Source organism: Hylobates moloch, unplaced genomic scaffold, assembly GCF_009828535.3.
Source record: "Hylobates moloch isolate HMO894 unplaced genomic scaffold, HMol_V3 SCAFFOLD_22, whole genome shotgun sequence".
In the NCBI taxonomy this organism is placed as follows: domain Eukaryota; kingdom Metazoa; phylum Chordata; class Mammalia; order Primates; family Hylobatidae; genus Hylobates; species Hylobates moloch.
The window spans coordinates 24,435,832-24,460,404 of NW_026652297.1; the positions used below are offsets into that span (position 1 = coordinate 24,435,832).

A 24,573-nucleotide genomic window follows, 5' to 3' on the forward strand; every position below is an offset into this window, starting at 1 on the left:
TGGAAAGTCACACTTTTAGTAAATTACAATAGAGTTGCTTTCTGAAATATGGTGTCTTATCTGTCAAAGCCACAACAAATAACTATGCCTGTATAAGGTGATTATTTCCCATTTTACATGACATATATCTTCCAGGATTTCACACTGAATTTTGTAATTGGTTCTTATCACTAAGAGACTTCACTGGGAAACCTAGAACATTGTCTATTTAGTTGTAGATACTCAAAGTTTTAAAATCATGTTAATGTCATTAATTTGCCTTATGGAATCATCAGAACATGTATGGGGGTTTGTGTGACCATAGGTGGCAGATTAAATACCAGCATCTAACTTGCCAATGACAAGAAAAAGTCACATGAAACAACCAGATCTATTTTGGAATCGATTTAAGATCCAGAAGTTCTGGGAGTTAAGGACAGAGGGGGGATCATTTGGCATTTCATTTTTAACATGGCAAGCTCAAGAACTACCTAATCTGACATACACATGCTTTGATAAAACAGGACCATTCATCAGACATACAAAGTATTCATTTCTCTGATTGTAGTGAACAAAGAAAGATGTATGAACGCAGGGTGAGGAGCGAGATCTGACATGAAAGTGCTGCAAACCTGGCTCTACTTCAGTGCAACTTTCTGGAAGCCAAAACAAGATGTTTTGAATCATTTATCCTCCAAGGACCATCAACCATGTCCGTGCTGGTCTGCCATGTACCACTGTGGAGGGTCACGCTTTGATTTTTTTTTTTGGGTCCTAATTCAATATAAAGTTTCTCTAGGGATACCTGTGCCTTAGTGTTATATTGATTTCCTGGGAATCCAGGGAGAGGCTTGAAACAGTGCACACCACTTGATCTGTGGATCCTTCCACTGGTGCCTATTTACATCCCCTTTCAGTTACCAAGTCAGCCTTAGTGACATAAGCAAGTTATAGGAAGAAACAAAGGTAACCACATTTGGGCTTGATTCCATGCAAATCAACCAGTAAAGCACCTAAACAAATATTATCCACAGATTCTGTAAGGCTGAAAGCTGACACTGTCTAGCTTTTAGTGGAGAATTTAAACATAGCAATATTAGTGAGCTTTAAAATGCGTTTGCTGGGCATGCTGTTTTTCCCTTAGATTCAACAAAGTACAAAGCAGTACTTAAAAATCTGATTTCAAAAAAACTATAACTCCCACTACTTAGCTAATTTGCTTAATTGCCATTCATTTAAGAAATACAAACATCAGAGTAGAGCATTAAAATAATACATAGTAATTTCAGATGCCTAACAGCACAGTAACTCTAATACTACAGGTAATATCTTATTCCTGAAGCAAAGTATGGAATCAGGATTTGCCCTGTTCACCTGTTCACCATCTCCTTTCAAGGATAACAGAGTAGGATGGCTAAATGGCAGATAGAAGGAAGGCAGAAGGGAGAAGAGGAAATGACTTGTATAGTTTATTGAATAAACAATAAATTTTCTGGAAATTCTGGCTGTAATAACATTTGCACACACAAAAAATAATTCTTAACATTTTATAGCCCTTTGCTATTTACAAATTCCTTTTACTTACATCATATTATTTGATTCTTATAGCAAGCCAGTACTAGGTCTGATTTTTATTAGTCCCATTTTAATGATGGAAAAAAAACCCAACTTAATAGAAGCAGCAGTTGTGGTACCCAATCTTTAATCTTCTAATTCAAAGCCACCGTGCTTCTGACTCTTACCTTGCTGCTTCTCAGATACAGTTCTGTGGAAAAGGAGCATATGCTTCAGCCATAGTCAAATGAACTCCTCAGGTCATTAGCAGGTTTGGGAATCAGGATGCAACATATTTTAGTCTGGCTCTAACTTTGCCTGGTATACCTTGAAAAAGGTGTTTTCAAATTCTGCCTTCCTTGATTTGTTATTCTGTCAATCAAATGAGAATGATATGATGCAAATGTTTTCAACACAAAGAAATATTAAAGATCACACTAGAGCCTTGGAAACTTGAAAGGAGAGTGCTACAAATGCATATTTCTGGCAGGAGACAGTGATGATCATCAAAGCATACACTGGGTTTAGATTACTCACTGAAGTGACTGTAGAAACATTTTCACATTCTCTTGCTCATTCAGATGATAGTTTGAAAGGAACTATTGCAAAAATAGTTTAGGAAACAATTACCTTAATTAGGTACTGGAGTTAACTAGTATGTTTCAATAACTCATAGGTTAGAGGTTAAACATCTAAAACACCATTGGTACTAAAGAAATATGCTTGAAGATTAATAAATAAGATAAACTTAATGTCTAGACTAGGCAAACTCCATGTTTGACAGTTATAAATAACATGTCTTTCCCCCTACTTCCTGCTAAAAAGCATAATTTTACAATTGTGTACAATTTTTTTTACAATTTTAAGAATTGTTTTCATTCAAAAGGATTTTGATAAAACATTACAAAAGCTGATGGAAGAAGAGAAGCATCTACTTTTTTTCACTCAGGTGATTATGTAAAGATGTTTGCAGGATTTGAGTTAACATTTCAAAATTTAAATCTAATCTCAGATGTATTGAATTCTCAGTATCTTTTTAAAATATTTTTAAAATATGTTCTAAGTAGCTTACAAAATGAAACCATGTGATTTATTTTCTGATTTGTACAGAAAACTAATATATTGCTGAACTTTTGTGACAGAATCACTAATGCTTCATATAATCAGCATAATCAAAAACAAAAACAAAACCTTCACTTTTTGAGTTTTCCCAAATCATTACCCTAGATATGGGTGTTCCCTCAAACAATGTAAAATTTTAATTTCTGTAACATGATAGGAAAAAACTTATGTGGATAGAAAATGAGATATTTCCCATGGCTTCTGATAATTCTTTATTGTAGTAAATATTCAGGGAAAATTTGGATTAGAACCAATCATGTTATTACAACTTGAAGTGTTTATCAGTGGTGAGATGATTAATGGTTATAGACATTAATTCCCTCTTCCAATGTAACAGCCTGAATTTTTATGAGAAGCCCAACGGGGCTACTTCGTCTCCCCTTCTCTGTTTTATGCCAAAGTCTACCTTTGGAACTGGTTTCTTGAAACCAGAGAATGAGGCAAAGGAGACAGGACGAGTATCAGGGAATTGTATGAAACATAGATGCAGTGGCAGATGGGCATCTAAGGACTATCTGGAAGTAGTTTAACAGTGACCCACCACGAAGTACTGACATTATGAGATGCCTGTGTGGGTTGAGTGAGAATATTAACAGGAAGTAGAAACATGGGTTGAAAATACCTACCAAAGAGAAATGCCAGATAGGGGTGCATTAATATTAAGGTAGCAGAACTATTCAATCACTGACAGTCACCACTTAGAGCTAGATGTTCCTGATCTTTCTGAACCTTTCTTGAATCCTCAGGTACTTCAGGATCCCTGAACACATCACATTAATCTGCCCTTCCCTCAATGAGTGAGACAAGAACACAACATTGTGACCTACAAGTAATATGTATTCTGGAATTTATAACTGCTCTGTTAATTCAACTAAACTTTCAAATATAAGTTTCCATTACCTATCTTGTATTTCCCATTAATTGAGGTCAAAGCCAGGTCTGCAAGTATCTGGTCACAGGCTTGTCAGATTTCCACACATGCTATTGTTGGGCCTCCCTTTGTCTTCTAGCAGCAAGGGAATTGTTCATCAATTTGAACTGCATTCAAAGTGAAGTGCTTTTGCAGTTATCAAAAACTCCAGCTATTCTACATTTAATCAGCTGCACAGTGAACATTGGCTTTCTCCTCCCGTGACTTGACTAATAACTCTTAAGTAACTGTTTCTTACTTTACCATCTGAACAATGTCTGGCCCATGTCAGACTGCATCTGTGTCAATCAAGGCAATGAGATTTTGGTTCCCAACCTCACCAACAGCCACAATGCAAAAAATGAAAGTAGTTAGCACCACTTGACTATATTTGGAAAGAAATGTAAACTGTTTACAATATAATATTGGTCATATATCTATTCTTTTTGGAAAGAAAAGTACCACTGCTGTCATCAGTAAAATATCAGGTCAAATATAGTCTTTAGATAATGACTGTCATCAGAAATCTGCAAGTATACAGAATATTCTCATGACAATAGGAATGTAAATACAGCTTTGTGTTTATAATGTGTATAGGATTACATGTAACTGTAAATGTTTTTTGATGACATTTAGGTAATGGTCTTTTTTATTTTTTAATGAATAAAATCTGGGTTACTTACTTAGCTTCATGACTAAACTCTGCATATTCCTGTTCCGTATAACAAAGATCTCTACTCAGTTTTAGATGTTTAGATGCTTTGCATCACCAACTTTTAAAAGTCACTTGTAAGATATTGCATTGTGTAGTGAATGATCCTACTCACAAAAGTGTGTGTTTCAAGCTATGTAATCCTTGTTTCTAATGTTGTGTTTCTCCTTTCTCCCCTTTTTGTCTTCATCCACAGAATGTTTTTGTAGATAAACCAGCATTTCCGGAGTACAAAGTTTCTGATGCAAAAAAGTCCAAATTCATACTTTTGCATTTTAGCACTTTTAAAGCTGGCTGGGACTGGCTTATTTTGTTGGCAACGTTTTATGTTGCTGTGACTGTACCTTACAACGTTTGCTTTATTGGCAATGACGACCTGTCCACAACTCGGAGCACAACCGTCAGTGACATTGCAGTGGAGATTCTTTTTATTATAGGTAAGAACAAACAGCTGCTTTCCTAGGATATTTGTATATGAGAAGTGAAGTGTGTTCCAGATTTTTCTGACATGAATTTGAACTAAGATCCATTTGCATGGGCATGATTCAGCCTCTGATGCAAATTTTGGAGAAGCACATACTGTATTTGGATTTCTGAAAATTGCCTCTTCCAACTTTTCCTGTCCCTTTATTCAAACAGATCTAAACTGATCTCCTGTGTTTCTATACTTATTTCATCAAAAATGGGCTAAAAAAGATTTAACAGCTGTTTTGTTTGTACTCTCACATCCTTCATGATCTTAAACTTGTAGGGTCAGAGATGGGGTTTGACAAAAACCCACCAGTGGTGTTGTGACAGTGGTCCACTCCTTGACGTGTTCTTTCTCCATGCCCTTCCGTGTCCTTTCAGCATGTTGATGGTTTCAATAAATGACCTGATTGCAGAAACAAAGGGTTACGTAAGCCTTGCAGTAAATCTGGAGAAGCAGTGAGTATCTGATTTTAATTAAAGAAAAGGCCCCAAAGGATGTTTGCTAAGATAATTTATCACTAGAATATTGTGTACCTCAGTTGAAGCTGCATCTGTGCCAATCTTGTAAGCCTTTTCCTATTTTCCTGTCCCTTACATCTTCATCTTGTTTAGACCAAAGCCTAGCTCTGGCTTGCTCATTCTAGGACAGATTCTGGGTCTTTAAGTCACAGATTGACTCCCTGTTGAGTTATTGACTGTTATTAGCAGCTGATACCTGCTTCTTTCCTTGGTCATGGTGATAGAGGGCTATGTTCTTACTGTAAAGATGAGAGGATGTTTGGAAACATTTTCAAGCAGGTAGGTGAACAAAGGAGTGAGAAATGGATCTTAAAATTTCAAAGAAAAATAAATAAGTGAGGCACATCAAAACCTTGGTTCAATGGTGGTAGTAGTTGTTGTTTTTTGTTTGTTTGTTTGTTTTGGTTTTTTGGTTTTTGCTCAGTGAAGCTGTTAAATCTTTGAGGCTAGAGTGGGTTTTCTGGTTGAATGTCAGCACGTTTGCTTTGGATGAGTTGGTGTGCTCTTGGTATGGCTTGGCATCGTTATTAACATTGTGTCTACTGGGCACACCCTTCAGAGCCTTGATAGGACCTCTGCTGTCACCCCAGAAGTGGTAGCTGTAATGTGTTTAGGCCACTAGATGGCAATGTTGTCTAGTTAGGCAGATGGCAATTTTACTTTTAATTTTTTTATTTTAAAATATAGCTATCCTTTATTAGAAAGATGTAACCATAAAGGGATCTATTAAATAATGGTTAAATGGAAAATAACATTCCAGTTTGAACAAGAATTTAAAATGAAAATGGTAGACAGATTGGGTGTGTCTATGGTTTTGTATCCTTTTACTTTGCCAACATTTGACGTCTCCTCCCACCCACCCATGATGCACAGATAAATTAGCATCCTAGGATGCTAATTTATCTGTGCATCATGGGTGGGTGGGAGGAGCATCCTAAAATGCTCTCCATGACCTGGTCAAAGTTCTCAAGAACTTGGGCAGTCACTCAACATTTCTAAGCCTTCGTTTTTTGTAGTAATAATTTCATAGGGTTTTGTGAAATAATAGATGTAAGTATCTGCTTAACAAATACTTAATCATCTTATTATTGCTATTTACAACTTTGTTATTAGGTCAAGTTATATCTTGAACATTCCTTTCCATTCTTCTTGATTCTTAGATATTTGTAATTCTTTGGCCTTAGAAGCCACCTCTGTTACCACGTGTTCATTAGCAGATGATGACTTACTTACTCCCATAAAAACTCATACCTTTGACGGAGATATTTTAAAAGTTTTTGTTTATTTGTTTTAAGGCTGCTTTTCTCTACTAAACCAATGGAGACTCATTTGCTCCCCTGATAGCAACCCCTAAATTCTTCCGTGTTTTTTTATTACTGTCATTTCTACTGTGCTTCAGGCAGCAAGATGGTTCTCCCAGTAAGCGATACCCATCCCTTACTAGCTACGTGCAAAGGAATGAAAACCCATTCCAATTTTTTTGCACTTTACTTTCTGCAAAGATTCATTTAGGATTTGAAATTTTGGTCTGCAAGCAGTTCTAGTGTGACTCCTGCCTGAAATCTCTTGTTGACCAACTTATTTTTATAAGCAGTAAAAACTTTCCTATTCTTTCCTGCTGTTATCTGCCTGCTCTTTCTTTTAAATGAATTTAAGCGTATCTACAATTTATTATAGCATATTTAGAAAAACGGCTTAAATTAATATTTCTCTGTTTCCCTAAACCTTTATTCTATAAAATATTTCAAAAAGGTGGCCTAAAAGTGATCATTGAGAAATAAGTTAAAATACTGGGGACAAAATAGTTGCCTGTAATATTGCCTGTAATATGGTATCTTTACAATGTGAAGGTAGTGTTCATACCATTTAATATTTATTAAATTACTGCAGACTTAAACTTCCCTGTCTGACAGCTTTGAAGAGAGTAGTGGTTCTCCCAGCATGGAGTTTGAGATCTGAGAATGAAAAGACTGCCTCCTCAAGTGGGTCCCTGACCCCTGAGTAGCCTAACTGGGAGACACTTCCCAATAGGGGACAACTGACACCTCATACAGCTGGGTGCCCCTCTGAGACGAAGCTTCCAGAGGAAGGATCAGGCAGCAACATTTGCCATTCTGCAATATTTGCTGTTCTGCAGCCTCTGCTGGTGATACCCAGGCAAACAGGGTATGGAGTGGACCTCCAGCAAACTCCAGCAGACCTGCAGCTGAGAGTTCTGTTAGAAGGAAAACTAACAAACAGAAAGGACATCCACATCAAAACCCCATCTGTACGTTACCATCATCAAAGACCAAAAGTAGATAAACCACAAAGATGGGGCGAAACCAGAGCAGAAAAGCTGAAAATTCTAAAAATCAGAGCACCTCTTCTCCTCCAAAGGAACGCAGCTTCTCACCAGCAATGGAACAAAGCTGGATGGAGAATGACTTTGACGAGTTGAGAGAAGAAGGCTTCAGACAATCGGTAATAACAAACATCTCCAAGCTAAAGGAGGATGCTCCAACCCATTGCAAAGAAGCTAAAAACCTTGAAAAAAGATTAGATGAATGGCCAACTAGAATAAACAGCATAGAGAAGACCTTAAATGACCTGATGGAGCTGAAAACCATGGCACGAGAACTATGTGATGCATGCACAAGCTTCAGTAGCCAATTCAATCAAGTGGAAGAAGGGTATCAGTGATTGAAGATCAAATGAATGAAATGAAGCAAGAAGAGAAATTTAGAGAAAAAAGATTGGAAAGAAATGAACAAAGCCTCCAAGAAACATGGGACTATGTGAAAAGACCAAATCTACATCTGATTGGTGTACCTGAAAGTGACAGGGAGAATGGAACCAAGTTGGAAAACACTCTTCAGGATATTATCCAGGAGAACTTTCCCAACCTCCCAACCTAGCAAGGCAGGCCAACATTCAAATTCAGGAAATACAGAGAATGCCACAAACATACTCCTCAAGAAGAGCAACTCCAAGACACATAATTGTCAGATTCACCAAAGTTGAAATGACAGAAAAAATGTTAAAGGCAACCAGAGAGAAAGGTCGGGTTACCCACAAAGGGAAGCCCATCAGACTAACAGCAGATCTCTTAGTAGAAACTCTACAAGCCAGAAGAGAGTGGGGACCAATATTCAACATTCTTAAAAGAATTTTCAACCCAGAATTTCATATCTGGCCAAACTAAGCTTCGTAAGTGAAGGAGAAATAAAATACTTTACAGACAAGCAAATGCTGAGAGATTTTGTCACCACCAGGCCTGCCTTACAAGAGCTCCTGAAGAAAGCACTAAACATGGAAAGGAACAACCAGTACCAGCCACTGCAAAAACATGCCAAATTGTAAAGACCATCGAGGCTGGGAAGAAACTGCATCAACCAATGGGCAAAATAACCAGCTAACATCATGATGACAGGATCAAATTCACACGTAACAATATTAACCTTAAATGTAGATGGTCTAAATGCTCCAATGAAAAGACACAGACTGGCAAATTGGATAAAGAGTCAAGACCCGTCAGGGTGCTGTATTCAGGAGACCCATCTCACGTTCAAAGACACACATAGACTCAAAATAAAGGGATGGAGGAAGATCTACCAAGCAAATGGAAAACAAACAAAAAAAAAAAGCAGGGGTTGGAATCCTAGTCTCTGATAAAACAGACTTTAGATCAAAGAAGGCCATTACATAATGGTAAAGAAGGCCATTACATAATGGTAAAGGGATCAATTCAACAAGAAGAGCTAACTATCCTAAATATATATGCACCCAATACAGGAACATCCAGATTCACAAAGCAAGTCCTTAGAGACATACAAAGAGACTTAGACTCCCACACAATAATAATGGGAGACTTTAACACCCCACTGTCAATATTAGACAGATCAATGAGACAGAAAGTTAACAAGGATATCCAGGAATTGAACTCATCTCTGCACCAAGCGGACCTACTAGACATCTACAGAACTCTTCACCCCAAATCAACAGAATATACATTCTTCTCAGCACCACATCGCAATTATACCAAAATTGACCACATAGTTGGAAGTAAAGCACTCCTCAGCAAATGCAAAAGAACAGAAATTATAAAAAACTGCCTCTCAGACCATAGTGCAATCAAACTAGACCTCGGGATTAAGAACCTCACTCAAAACTGCTCAACTACATGGAAACTGGACAACCTGCCCCTGAATGACTACTGGATACATAACGAAATGAAGGCAGAAATAAAGATGTTCTTTGAAACCAATAAGAACAAAGACACAACATACCAGAATCTCTGGGACACATTCAAAGCAGTGTGTAGAGGGAAATTTATAGCACTAAATGCCCACAAGAAAAGCAGGAAAGATCTAAAATTGACACCCTAATACCACAATTAAAAGAACTAGAGAAGCAAGAGCAAGCACATTCAAAAGCTAGCAGAAGACAAGAAATAACTAAGATCAGAGCAGAGCTAAAGGAATAGAGACACAAAAAAACCTTCAAAAAATCAATGAATCCAGGAGCTGTTTTTTTAAAATAATCAATAAAATTGATAGACCACTAGCAAGATTAATAAAGATGAAAAGAGAGAAGAATTGAATAGACGCAATAAAAATGATAAAGGGGATATCATCACCAATCTCACAGAAATACAAACTACCATCAAAGAATACTATAAACACCTTTACGCAAATAAACTAGAAAATCTAGAAGAAATGGATAAATTCCTCAACACATACACCCTCCCAAGGCTAAACCAGGAAGAAGTTGAATCCCTGACTAGACCAATAACAGGCTCTGAAATTGAGGCAATAATTAATAGCCTATCAACCAAAAAAAGTCCAGGACCAGTTGGATTCACAGCCGAATTCTACCAGAGGTACAAAGAGGAGCTGGTACCATTCCTGCTGAAACTATTTGAATCAATAGCAAAAGAGGGAATCCTCCCTAACTCATTTTATGAGGTCAGCATCATACTGATATCAAAGCCTGGCAGAGACACAACGAAAAAAGAGAATTTTAGACCAATATCCCTGATGAACATCAGTGCAAAAATCCTCAATAAAATACTGGCAAACCAAATCCAGCAGCACATCAAAAAGCTTATTCACCACGATCAAGTTGGCTTCAAACCTGGGATGCAAGGCTGGTTCAACATATGCAAATCAATAAACATAATCCATCATATAAACAGAACCAAAGACAAAAACCACATGATTATCTCAATAGATGCAGAAAAGGCCTTTGACAAAATTCAACATCCCTTCATGCTAACAACTTTCAATAAATTAGGTATTCATGGGACGTATCTCAAAATAATAAGAGCTATTTATGACAAACCCACAGCCAATATCATACTGAATGGGCAAACACTGGAAGCATTCCCTTTGAAAACTAGCACAAGACAAGGATGCCCTCTCTCACCACTCCTAATCAACATAGTGTTGGAAGTTCTGGCCAGGGCAATCAGGCAGGAGAAGGAAATAAAGGGTATTCAATTAGGAAAAGAGGAAGTCAAATTGTCTCTGTTTGCAGGAGACATGATTGTATATTTTGAAAACCCCATCGTCTCAGCCCAAAATCTCCTTAAGCTAGTAAGCAACTTCAGCAAAGTCTCAGAATACAAAATCAATGTGGGAAAATCACAAGCATTCCTATACACCAATAACAGACAAACAGAGAGTGAAATCATGAGTGAACTCTCATTCACAATGGCTTCAAAGAGAATAAAATACCTAGGAATCCAACTTACAAGGGATGTGAAGGACCTATTCAAGGAGAACTACAAACCACTGCTCATCCAAATAAAAGAGGACATAAACAAATGGAAGAACATTCCAGGCTCATGGATAGGAAGAATCAATATCGTGAAAATGGCCATACTGCCCAAGGTAATTTATGGATTCAATGCCATCCCCATCAAGCTACCAATGACTTTCTTCACAGAATTGGAAAAAACTACTTTAAAGTTCATACAGAACCAAAAAAGAGCCTGCATTGCCAAGTTAATCCTAAGCCAAAAGAATAAAGCTGGAAGCATCACACTACCTGACCTCAAACTATACTACAAGGCTACAGTAACCAAAACAGCATGGTACTGGTACCAAAACAGAGATATAGACCAATGGAACAGAACAGAACCCTCAGAAATAATGCCACACATCTACAACCATCTGATCTTTGACAAACCTGAGAAAAACAAGTAATGGGGAAAGGATTCCCTATTTAATAAATGGTGCTGGGGAAACTGACTAGCCATATGTAGAAAGCTGAAACTGGATCCCTTCCTTACACCTTATGCAAAAATTAATTCAAGATGGATTAAAGACTTAAATGTTAGACCTAAAACCATAAAAACCCTAGAAGAAAACCTAGGCAATACCATTCAGGACAGAGGCATGGGCAAGGACTTCATGTCTAAAACACCAAAAGCAATGGCAACAAAAGCCAAAATTGACAAATGGGATCTAATTAAACTAAAGAGCTTCTGCACAGCAAAAGAAACTACCATCAGAGTGAACAGGCAACCTACAGAATGGGAGAAAATTTTAACAATCTGCCCGTCTGACAAAGGACTAATATCCAGAATCTACAAGAAACTTAAACAAATTTACAAGAAAAAAATCAAACAACCCCATCAAAAAGGGGGCAAAGGATATGAACAGACACTTCTCAAAAGAAGACATTTATGCAGCCAAAAGACACATGAAAAAATGCTCATCATCACTGGACATCAGAGAAATGCAAATCAAAACCACAATGAGGTACCATCTCACACCAGTTAGAATGGCGATCATTAAAAAGTCAGGAAACAACAGGTGCTGGAGAGGATGTGGAGAAATAGAAACACTTTTACACTGTTGGTGGGACTGTAAACTAGTTCACCCATTGTGGAAGACAGTATGGTGATTCCTCAAGGATCTAGAACTAGAAATACCATTTGACCCAGCCATCCCATTACTTGGTATATGCCCAAAGGATTATAAATCATGCTGCTATAAAGACACATGCACACATATGTTTATTGCAGCACTATTCACAATAGCAAAGACTTGGAACCAACCCAAATGTCCATCAATGATAGACAGGATTAAGAAAATGTGGCACATATACACCATGGAATACTATGCAGCCATAAAAAAGGATGAGTTCATGTCGTTTGTAGGGACATGGATGAAGCTGGAAACCATCATTCTGAGCAAACTATTGCAAGGACGGAAAACCAAACACCCCATGTTCTCACTCATAGGTGGAAATTGAACAATGGGGAACATCACACAGCAGGGCCTGTCATGCGGTGGGGTTAGGTGGGAGGGATAGCATTAGGAGATATACCTAATGTAAATGATGAGTTAATGGGTGCAGCACACCAACATGGCGCATGTATACATATGTAACAAACCTGCACATTGTGCACATGTACCCTAGAACTTAAAGTATAATAAAAAATATGTATTTACTAAATTAATATGTGTGGTAAAATTTACATGTATATTTAGCATACTGTTTATTTTCTATTTCTGGAATAGTATTATTAATTTGGCATCTTATAATCAATTAGGGCAGCATTGTTAAAAAGTAGTACAAAAAGGGTCTAGGAAAGAAAGGTGTTCATAGAACTACAAGATGATGTTTTAAAAAATATTTTGGTATTCATGTCAACTCCATACAAAAATATAAGGCAATATGATTATTTTAAATTGAGAAATAATTCAAATGTTTCATGAAGAAAGGACCCACAGTCAAATTTGGGAGATGATATATCTCTTTTGGAGAGTCACAATACACTTTGGCACTGTAGGTCTTCTAAGAAATTTAATGATAAAGAAATTTATTTAAATATGATTAATCCAGCATCTCTCAAATTTATTTTTACCTCAGAACTCATTCTTCCCCAGACCACTTCGATGGACTGAATAAAAACAAGTCATAACAGATACTGCTAAAACATGCTGATAAATTTAATTAACTATTGACTGAAAGTATATTAAGGTGTTTTATGTTTTTTAAATATGTAGAAACCAAAATTCTAAACAATGATGACCATATGGAGGTGATGGTAGGTGGCTAAAAAGCAGTGTGTCACCTTTTAACATGTTCAGAGTAAATACATTAGAACCTAGGAAATATTGTTAGAAAACTTTGTAATTAGTTGTGTGTATTAAAATTTTTAAAGTAACTGTGCAAAAATAAAAAAGAAACTATTAATGGACCCAGTGATTTCAAAACAACCAGAAAAAAAAAACCTAAGGAAAATATGAAATATTACTAATCCACAAGGAAAAGGAAAGGAGAAAAATGAATGAGGAAGAAAAATATGGGGATTAGAAGATGAAAAATAACAGCAGTAAATCAAGATATATGACAAATATTAAAATGTAAGCACTTACTGGGTAGTAACTCACATGCTAAAATAAGTGACAGTCAATGGATTTTTTAAAGTCAAAAATATGCCAGTTATAGAATTAAATCTAATACAAAACTACTAGAGGAATTGGAAAAAAGATCTGTTATGTAAATACTAACCAAAAGAAAAGAGGTGAAAGAATATAAATAGCTGAGATATAAAATTTAAGACGAAGATACTAATAGGGCTAGTAAGTAATATTACATGTTAATAAAAGAAACTATTAAGAAGATATAACCATAATAAATATATGTACTTATAAATGTGTGTGTTATGTGTGCATGTGTATATACACAGGGAAAGAGAGAGGGAGAAACTTACTTTAGAAAATAAAAATAGCTATTATAACACAGTATCAGAAACTGATAAACTAGCACATCAATATTTTTAGACTATAGGAGATTTGAAAAACGTGATTGACACCTGATACAATATCATTTAAGTAGAGTTCCTCGACCTTGGGATGACTGAAGTTTGGGGCTGGATAATCATTAGTTATGGAGGCTGCCCTGTATATTGCAAGATGTTTAGCAACATCTCTGATCTCTACCCACTAAATGCCAGTAACACCCACTACCCAGTTGTGACAATCAAAATTGCCTCGACATTGCCAATTTATGCATTTATTATAATTTCCAAGACATATTGTGAAATGAAATAAGCAAGATTAATTGTGTATATATAGTATGCTAACGTTTATATACAAAAGAGGTGGTGAAAGAGTATGTGTGTATATATTTACTTGACAATGCTTAGGTTGTCTTTGGAGATTTAAATAAGGTATTGCTGAGCTTCTTTGCTTCCAGAGAGAACCACAAGGTACTGAGCACAGAAAAGGGAAGATTTTACTGGATACCTTCTGCGGACTTGTAAGTTTTGAGCAGTATAACTGTAATGCGAAATAGAGAATAAACAAAATTAAAGTAAAAAACATATGTATAAGAGTTAAGTGATTACTCCAGAATTTTTAAAAAGCATGAGCAAAAGCCTAAAGAAGGTCATAAAGATACGGACAGAAATTATACCCTAGATAGCAAATAAAAATAAGAACAATGTGGCAAGATACCCTAGGATTCAGCATTTATTTTTTTTTAGGTGGAGAATCACGTGCAGACATGTGCAAAAGGTTTGCTGGGTTATTGTTTGCAGAAGCAAAATAATGGAAACAAAGTCTATATTCACCAGGAATAGAGTATAAATCAAGTGTGGTGGGTGGGTGGATGTATGTAATGAAAAACTACACAGTAGAGAAAAAAGAATATAGAGCAGGGATTGGCAAACCAAGTATCAGAGGCCAAATACTTCTGCCTGTTTTTATAGATAAAAGTTATTGTTAACACAATTACTTATATTCTTTTGTATATGTTTTATTGTTGCATTCCCACTATATCAGCAGAGCTGAGTAGTTGCAACAGAGACTGTGTGGCCAACAGAGCCTAAAATCTTCACAATCAGTCCTTTAAACAAAAAGTTTGCCAACCCCTGGTCTGGGACAATGTTTTCTAACCCAACATTGCCTTTTCCATAACAAATATTTTATAATGCCTTCTTATTCTCTACCTATTCACCTTAAAAATAAAATTGATACAATTTTATATATCTCTGATACTGTAATGTCAGAGACAACACAAAAGAAATCATTTATAATAATTTGTTGTGTATTTCAGTTCATACGGGCTGTAGCGTTAGGATACTAAAATGCATAGTGAGATAATACTTGCAGTTAGTTATAATGAACAAACTTGAATTTACAATAATTCCATCGAGGAAGTACAGGCAAATTAAAAGAGTGGAGGTACAAGTGGACATAGAATAAGAACTAGTATTACGATGAGTATTCATTTAAGCAGACATTAATATATGACAACAGAAATTGAGAAATAGCTAACTCAGGTAAGGATAGCATGCTAAGACAAATTTCAGTCTATGAAAATAGAAAAAATGAGGAAACTGAGTCTTCTGGCAAATTTGTTGGCCCTTATCCCTATATGTAGTATTCTAACAATTCCTGTGCTCAGACCTGGAGTGGATAGTGATGAAATCAAAATAAATAATAACAGGAGAAACAATTGAGTGGGGAAAAACAACAAGGAAAAGAAGTCATGAAATTAAATTTTCCTAATGATTTTTCAATAGAATCATGGATTTTTTTTCTCTCATGTATTTCTTCATTATTTAAAATAAAGGAGATCCCACATTTTTCTGCCCACACAGTTGAAAGTCATGTGGAGTAAAGGGCTATCACATTGGGTAGATCATCCTGTCCAGGCCAGAACATCTCACGTCCTTGCCCACTACACACCAGTAATGTTCCCAATCATTATAACTCAAAATATTCCATACATACTTGGCATTTCTATTCAATGCTGTATTTTAAGGTTATTTCCTACATCCACTTGAGTAGTTCTAGTTTGCTGATTCTCAGAGGAGCAATACCAACCATGGGAGATACTTTAGAAACACGTGGGTTTGACTTTAATTCACCAATCAGCATTACTATTATTTGGTATAGCATTTGTGCTTGTAATACCAATTTACATATTTGCAAATGGAGTAAAAATTAAACAAATGAGCAGAATTCCCATTGGTGCAGCATTTCGTATAAGCATATATACACATTTTCACTGTTTGTAATTATTTTTCTCCTTTTGCTTAAAATGCTTTATTGACCAATACTTCTATTAACTTACAAATACCCAAATTTTTCTATCTCAAAATTTTTATTTCTGAATATCATTTAATTTTTAGTATAACGTTTGTGGCATAATTAGGGCAGGTATATATTTGTATACATAAGGAGAAAGGGAGGGAAAGTAAGAAGTTTATACAAGATCTGGTTAATTACTGACGAAGCTAGAGCTAAAACCCTGAATGTTTCCTTTGTAAATGGGCAAAGAAGTAGCATTATTGTGAGAATTTGGTGAAGTAATTATATTAAGAAATAAGCTCACTCACTGTTCAATCAATAATGATGATTATTGTCAATAATGTAGGGGAGGAAAATCTTCCTTCTATCTTCTTAGATTCTGTGGCTGAGAATTAAACTAATGTAAGACAGACTAACAGGGAAAAAAAGCATACAAATTTTGTTAAATATTTTTCCATACACACAGCAGTCTTCATAAAGAAAATAAAAATCCAAATAAGCTGTTAGGCCCCAAAGCTTAAATAGCTTTTATAAAAATGTGTTAAACATTGTGAGGATGTGACAAGACAGGGGAAGTAAATTGTGGGGCAGTGACTAGGAAATATATGGGGGAAATTAATGGAAGATGAGTTGTTTTAGTAGATTGGTTTGTCCAGATTCATCTCAGCTTCAACTCCCAGTCTCTAGTGATAAGAATGTTCTTTTCTTTCTGATATGGGGAAAGCACCTGTCTCATGGGAAATTTTATGATTTGCATTTAGCAGAAGGTCAGGGAAACTTTCCTGCACCTGCTGTTTCTCAAATGCCTTCAGCTATAAATAATCAATATAACAAAGCAGCATATCTTGAGGTGGCATGTTCAAGGTCATCAAGCCTGTATTTCCTCAGTATTTGTTTTTGTTTTTGTTTGTTGTTTGTTTGTTTGAGACAAGGTCTCACTCTGTCACCCAGGCCGGAGTGCAGTGGTGCAATCACAGCTCACTGCAGCCTCCATCTCCCAGGGTGATCCTCCTACCTCAGCCTCCCAAGTAGCTGGGATTACAGGCATGTGCCACCACGCCTGGCTAATTTTGTTGTTTTCTTGTAGATAGGGTTTCCGCATGTTGCCTAGGCTAGTTTCCTGAGCTCAAGTGATCCTCCCCCCTTAGCCTCCCAAAGTGCCAGGATTACAGGCATGAGCCACTGCACCCAGCCTCCTTGGTTTGTTTTAATATCTACTGATTTTAGAAAATTAGCATCCTTTGAAACATACTTAATAATCCAGCTAATCTTGGGACTAAGATACACCAGAACATTGCACAACTCAAAGCTTTCAGGAACACAAGTGTCTGAGGATTCATTTACTACTTAAAGGAGCGGAGGCTTTTTCAGGTACTTATGCAGACTTGGCTCAGCATCTTTCTGAAAAGCCAAGAGAAGGTCTCTTAAAGACCATCATCTTATATCTACCTAAGTCAGGCATCCTTTATCTGCAGTACTCTAGGGACTGACATGCATTGAATGATGTCAAACAACATTAGAAGTAATCATTCCAGTTATCTTCTCCCTTCCAATCTTCTGTCAGCACTTCTAAGAACAAGGAGAAGAGCTGATCAGCATTTCAGCTCCTCCTCCTTTTTTCCTGAACAGCTCTGAAGAGGCCTGAAAGGCACAAGTGGGACTTCCAGTAACACAGTCTAGAAGCAAGTCATTAGCTAAAGGCTTAATCACCAACTTGATTATTCAAGAGGTCTCTTAACAACAGCTTCATAATTTTGCTGGATCTGAGTTCAATATTTAGTAGCATTTACAAATACATATTTGCTTCAAAAAACTTTTCTCCAAATCCCCACTTTATTTGTGTATAACCTGTATAATCTCAGTTTCATGTTAAATGGAACTAAGGGGTAGTGCTCTTGTACCATTGAACTCTACTCATATCAATGCTTGTTACACTAGTAGCCCCCAAAAAGGCACTTTAATTCTAGGATTCTTGGATGTCTTTTTCTATCAGGGTAAATACACAAACATCAGTGGGCCTTGAAAGAGTATGGACATTTTAATGTTATTTCATTGTATAAGCAAATCCCAATTTATAGTACAGTCACTTTCCTGAAAACTGCAAAGATGTCATTTCCTCCTTAGGTAAAATGGCTAAAATTAAAGATACTGACTTGGATACTGAAGGCAAAGACATCTAATAATAAATGAAGTTGAAGTTTTATGATGAGGAGAAAATTAAATAAATTTTACCCCTGAATTGCTTGGACATTCTGGTATACCCTGACTACATAGTTAAGCTTTGATTAGTTAACATCCATTCATCTCTTAGTGTTTGGCTCCCTCTCTCCCTTCCTCTCTTCCCCTTTAAATCTCATTTTTCCTCCTCCCCTACTACTAACATACTCACATTCTCCCACCTATTCCTAGTACACCTTTTAGATAAAAGGTGGCAATGGAGGTCCGTATACCCATATACCCCTACGTCTTCATGCCCACACCTCCACAACACAAAGCCTTAAGCATGTTGAGGAGACTCCTTCCAGTTATTCTGTTTAGCCATTCACACTAATCTAGGATTGAGTAATAGGGTCTCTCACTAACAATACCTCAATACGGCATTCATGGCTCGGATTTGACCTTTGTCCCACAAAGCTATTTATAATGCAGCTATGAGAATATTTACAGTGTCTGTATGCCAAGATAATATATTTGGAACGTTTAATAAATGGAATGTATTATATTGAGCATTGATCTTTGACTAGAAATGAACTACTGCCCACTTGGTTACTGGCCAGCTATTTTTTGGTGAATAAATCTAAGCCTGAGTATATAGCAATAATTATACAAAAAAACAGAAAACTACACTACCACTTCAGATTCCCAGTGAGGTGTAAGGTAGTAAGTGTCTTATCTCAAAAATGTAGGGATTTTACATGTCAGAATACCTTGGTGGGAAAAGACCGTGCATTGAAAAGTAAGGTACTGTTTTCATCATTCTTATTAAGAGCTCTCAAATTAGGTGACTTTAAAGTACCTACTTAAGCACTTAAGCAAAGATTAAAATTGCATTTGTTTTGCAAATCAACTATCAGTTCAAGTATTGCTTCATTAGGCTTTTCAGAATTCACTATGGGAAGATGAAACGCTATCATAAATTAACTATTGAACGGATACCCAGGGTGTATAACCACTACATTTTCCTTAACCATATGAAACTGCAGAGCAGACTATTTTTCATTTGATTGTTTCAAACCTAGAAATTGATGTTTCCTTAGGTAAGATGTAATAGGCTTATGTTTAATTATAAGAATTACTTTATTCACCATCACTTTCTGTTAGACAGACATGGATTTTTGGAAATAATCCCACTATTCTTTACTATAAGCAAAATCATACTCAAGGACAATGTTCTTGATAAACCTACAAATTACATTTTAAGGTATTTTCTTGTGATTTAATTTTCCTCTGTGCATATACTGTGCTAATTATCTAAACTTTAAAATAGAAGCAGTGGAGAAAAACAAATGTCTGTCAGTTACAGCTATTCTAAAACAATGTCTGCTTCCATTTTAAATCTTTTCTGTGTGTTGTTTTTTCTACTTGTTTTAATGTAGTTGTGCTGGTATTCTATGCAAACTTGGGGAATATTTTTTCTCATAACATTTTAATATAATTATTTCTCTGTGTTTTATAAATATTTATAAACATATTTAATATTTGCATAATATTCCATCATATAATGGATTATTTAGTTTATATAACCACATCTTAATTGTTACACATTTAAGATGATTTTAATTTTTTGCCACTTAAATATAAAAATTGTAATGAACATCTCTATGAAAAATATATTTATTTACTAAGCAAATATGTACTGAGTGCCTATCATTTGCCATGTACTGTTCTAGATGCTGGAGATAGGCCAGTGAAGCAAACAGACACAGGTTCTTGCCTTCATATGATTTACATCCTGATAGGAGACAAACAGTAAACAAACAATTAATTTAAATATGTGGCATGCTTGATAGTGACAAGTTGCACGTAGAAAAATAAAGCAAAGAAGGGGGAAGGAATGGGCTGCAATTTTAAATCAGTGGTCGCGGAAAGTATAATTGAGAACATGACATTTAAATAAAGACAGACGAGAAATGAAGAAGCAGTCAACTGTATCTCTTGATGAAGAACATTCCAAGCAAAGGGGACAGCAAGATGCTTTACTCCCACATTTGGAGTTCTTTTAAGAAGGAGTGGAATTATTAGGCCAAAGAATGTTAATATATACAGCTTATAACACATCTTTTTTTAAAAAAATTACGTTATCCTTCGAGCATTTTTGGTCGGTAAAGCTCTAGTTGAAATGCCATTTGTCCATGCTAATATTTTCATAGTGACAGCTACTGTGAAATATAGGTTGCATGCTGCTTTCTGAATTTTTTATACTACTTAAAGTCACTTAATTTGATGGAGTAATTCAGATACTATAATATTCATATTGCATTATTGTTACTTATTCCTATTTTTTCCTTAGGTTTAATGCCACAAGGAAAATGAAGTTGTATCTGTCTGATGGATTCAAAACTTATTTCAAAGTGTACCTGAATGTTTAAATTTGAAATATTTGAGAGATGGCAAATATGAAGGAAAATTGTCTTAGCATGTGTCTGAGAATGATTCTGCCTTATGACATATATTACTGTAAATAGACTAAGAGAAGAGCATGTGCTCATAAAATATGAAATAGTGGTGCCTGTTTTGAGCAAGGCAGGGATATTAAGAATGGAATGTTACTAAATTTAGAAACCCAGGAGAAAATTATGAGTTCTTGATTTAGAAACTTAATGTAATGAAAGGGTTTTTTTCCCTCATACCAAACATGAGTTCTGGTATGTCATTCTCTCTTCTTTCCATTTTTCAAGTATGTTTTCTTAAAGTTTTAAAAAAAATAAAATTCTACTCTCAAAATAGAAAAGGCATTATTCACGTGGTTTGTATTTTCCATCTCAGTCCATGGTGTTAGCATTTGCTATTGGAATAACCTCCTCTTCTGGTCACTCCAATAGTTTTAAGATCAGTAAATACATAAGTAATAATAAAAACAAATATATATTGAATATAGTGAAAAGTTATTTAAATATTTTTAGATGACAGAAAACATTCTGGCTACCTGTGTGTGGATGTAAGTCTTTATGTAGTCAATGTATTAAATATTTGTTGAGGACCAATATGATGTCACCCAAGAGAGCTGATGTGGCAATTACTTAGAAGCATAGAAGACCCTTCAGGGTCTTGACTCCTTATTTCTATCCTTTTATCTATCACCACTTGCTCCTCCTTCTTGTGGCTCCAGCCATACTGACCATTTGCACTTCCTCAACTGTGTCATTCTTTTCACCTCGTTTCATGATCTTTGCACTTTCTACTCCCAGAAAATAAAAATGGCAAGATATCTCCTTAGTTCCTCTTTACACAATTAAATTTTTCTTATCCTTGAAGTATCATCTGTGAACTCTTCTGTAAAGCTTTCTTTATCCCTTATTAACCCGATTACCATGAGTCTGGGTTAGGTTTCCATCATGCACTATTTAACTTATTTCCTTCTTCCATTCTTTAACCTCATATTATAATTGTGTACCCCCACTCCATATATATATATAATATATATATCAGAAATAAACTTTGAGCTCTCAGAGAACATGGACCAGGCAATACATTTATTTTTCAAATTCCACCAACAAATATAGTATTTAATAGCATATTTAATATTTGCATAATATTCCATCATATAATGAATATGTAGCACTAAACATATGTCTCCTGACCAGCATAGTTCAGATAAACAAAATATGACATGTAGCTCGTTGAGTTGAACAACAGCCTTATTTCCAAAGGTAGGCTAGCATGTTTGTTTGTTTCATGTGGCCTCACAGGTAACTAATTTTGTTTTTTGTTTTTTAATTTTTAAACAGCACAGTCTACTTTAGAGTTGCTAATTCTTAACAAGTCACGTATCATTCAACAAAGAGCAGGTAACTTGGGAAATCCTACAGGTTTTGGTGCTGGGCCCAGACCCTTGCAAACACATCAAGATCTTGTCACGGACCCCCTTAGTGTTGGCTTACAAGAGAGAGCATGGGATTAGCCCAGCAAATCTAAATGCTAGGTATTAGGATATCATCCTTTCCTGGATGACAACCCTAAAAGGGAGACTTACGACCACACAGAGGACCAAGCAGATGCTGCAGTCTCAACTCTGCTACACATACTGGCCACCAGGCAATTAAAAATCTTTCTTATCAAATAACTAATAAAAATTATCTAATCATTGCTAAATAATTTAATTATAGCAGGCTTGATATAAATCTGATGCCATGCTTTGGGTTATGAAAAGCATATTGAAGAAGTTGAAGACAATCTCCCTGTATTCAAGAAGCCTATACAATGATTAGGAAAATTTGTCTAAGCGTGGAAAACTCTTAGTGAATAGTATAAGAAGAGTGGAAACTTTGTTCAAGTTGTGTAATATAATTCCATAAGTGTAGGAAAGATATCTGTGGTGTATTTTGAAATTGATGTAGGGCTGGTCCATACTAGTCACTGAATTTGAAGGTATGATCAGAGAAGAGAAATGGATAAGAAAGTGTGATGAGAGACCATGAGTGCTGAGCACCTGGAATGGGGAGGAGCTTACTAAGGTGGCAACAAGAAAGAAGCTGTATTTGTGATTTTTTACCCATTCATAATTACACCTAAGACTAGCCTTACTACAGACTAAAGGAAATTCATGGCTGGAGTGGAATGTTTCAAGAGACCGTCCTCAAATAAGGCCATTGAATAAAGATTATATACTTAGAAGCATGACTGACCATAAACATGCTAGATATCTACTATCTGCAATATAATAGCTGGTCAGTAAATTTATGCTGTGTGTTTGAAAGTTATTGTGTCTTGGAATTGACTGCAATAGTAAATAAGACGCTGATTCCCTTGGGCTGATCATATATTGGCCTAGATAAAACAGATGGTCTCATCAAGAAAAATGTGAGATGCTGTCTAATTTTAAAAATTTATTTTACTTTGTAGCCACAAAAATTCAAAGTATTTAAAGTTTAGTTACTTGTATTTTCTCATTTGAAACATATAAAAACTCGGAAAAGACTCCCTTCTGGTTTTTCCATCTCTCAATATTTGTAAGGCTGACCTTTCCTACTATAGTATAATTAGGAGCCAAATTGCGTGATAATATTCGTCTTAGTTTATGGATACAGAAACTGAAACTCAGAGAGTTTAAATCACTTTTTTTAAAGGAAATATGTTTGGAAATTAGGTATAAACATGTTTTGAACAGTGGAGGTAACAGTATTTTTATATTTATTATTTCCTTTAATGGTTGTAACAAGGGTACAGAAGAGTGTTCAGTCACTTGTAGCCTGTAGCCTCTTGTTTGTCAAAGAGTGCTTGTTAGTCTTTATCTGACTAGACCTCTTTCCATATTTGATACTAGTGACCCCTCCTCTCTTCCTTGGCTTCCACTGTATACTGTGTTCTCTTGATTTTCCTTCTCCTTGCTGGATGTTTCTACTCAGTCTCTTTCATGACCTCCTGTCCCTTTTCCTGTATCCTAAATGATACTCCTCCCCTGAGTATTAACCTTGATTCTCTCCTTTCTCTCCGCTGTATCACACACTCATCATGGGAGGTTGTTTCGCCACCTAGCATTTCAATGTTGGTGGCCCCCAAAACAATATCTTGAGTCTGATTCATTCACTAAATTTATGCAAGTGAATTCAACTATCTATAGGATATCATTCCAATGAAACATAGCTACTCAAAATACCACAGGTTGGAAATTGAACTCATCATTTTTTCCCACTAAACCACAAACTGTTTCCTTTCTGGATTTTCCCATATTTGTGAATGATCTAGTAAGTCATAAGTTTAGGGCCCTTTACAGATTTCTGTCTCTTCATTCATCCCTTGATAAAATCAAACTGGAAACCCTGTATGGTCCACCTCCTAACCACCTATTTCTGCACTCTCCCCTATTATTCTTGACGCTGCTTCTTTAGTTTTAGTCACCATCAGCTCTGTCTAGACTACTGCAATCCCTGACTAACTTCCTTCTCTACCTAGTCTTGGGATTTATTTACTATGCTATAAATAGGTTTTTGTTGCTGTTTTAATAAAGTGTATGCCTGATCATGTCATGTCTCTGCTTGAATCCTTTCCATCACTTGCTACTCTTTAATTTTAAATAAATGCAGACTTGCTGCCTCCACCTTCTTCCTCTT

At 35.9% G+C, this 24,573-nt stretch overlaps 1 protein-coding gene across 1 annotated transcript in view; it reads left to right on the top strand.

The window, feature by feature from the left end:
- The window catches only part of KCNH8 (potassium voltage-gated channel subfamily H member 8), a 373,783-nt gene that overhangs the window by 188,676 nt on the left and 160,534 nt on the right, over window positions 1-24,573 (top strand). Inside the window, exon 5 of the mRNA XM_032143681.2 lies at window positions 4,474-4,714. Within this exon, the coding sequence (XP_031999572.1) occupies window positions 4,474-4,714 (241 nt within the window). The remainder of the gene's footprint in view (window positions 1-4,473; window positions 4,715-24,573) is intronic.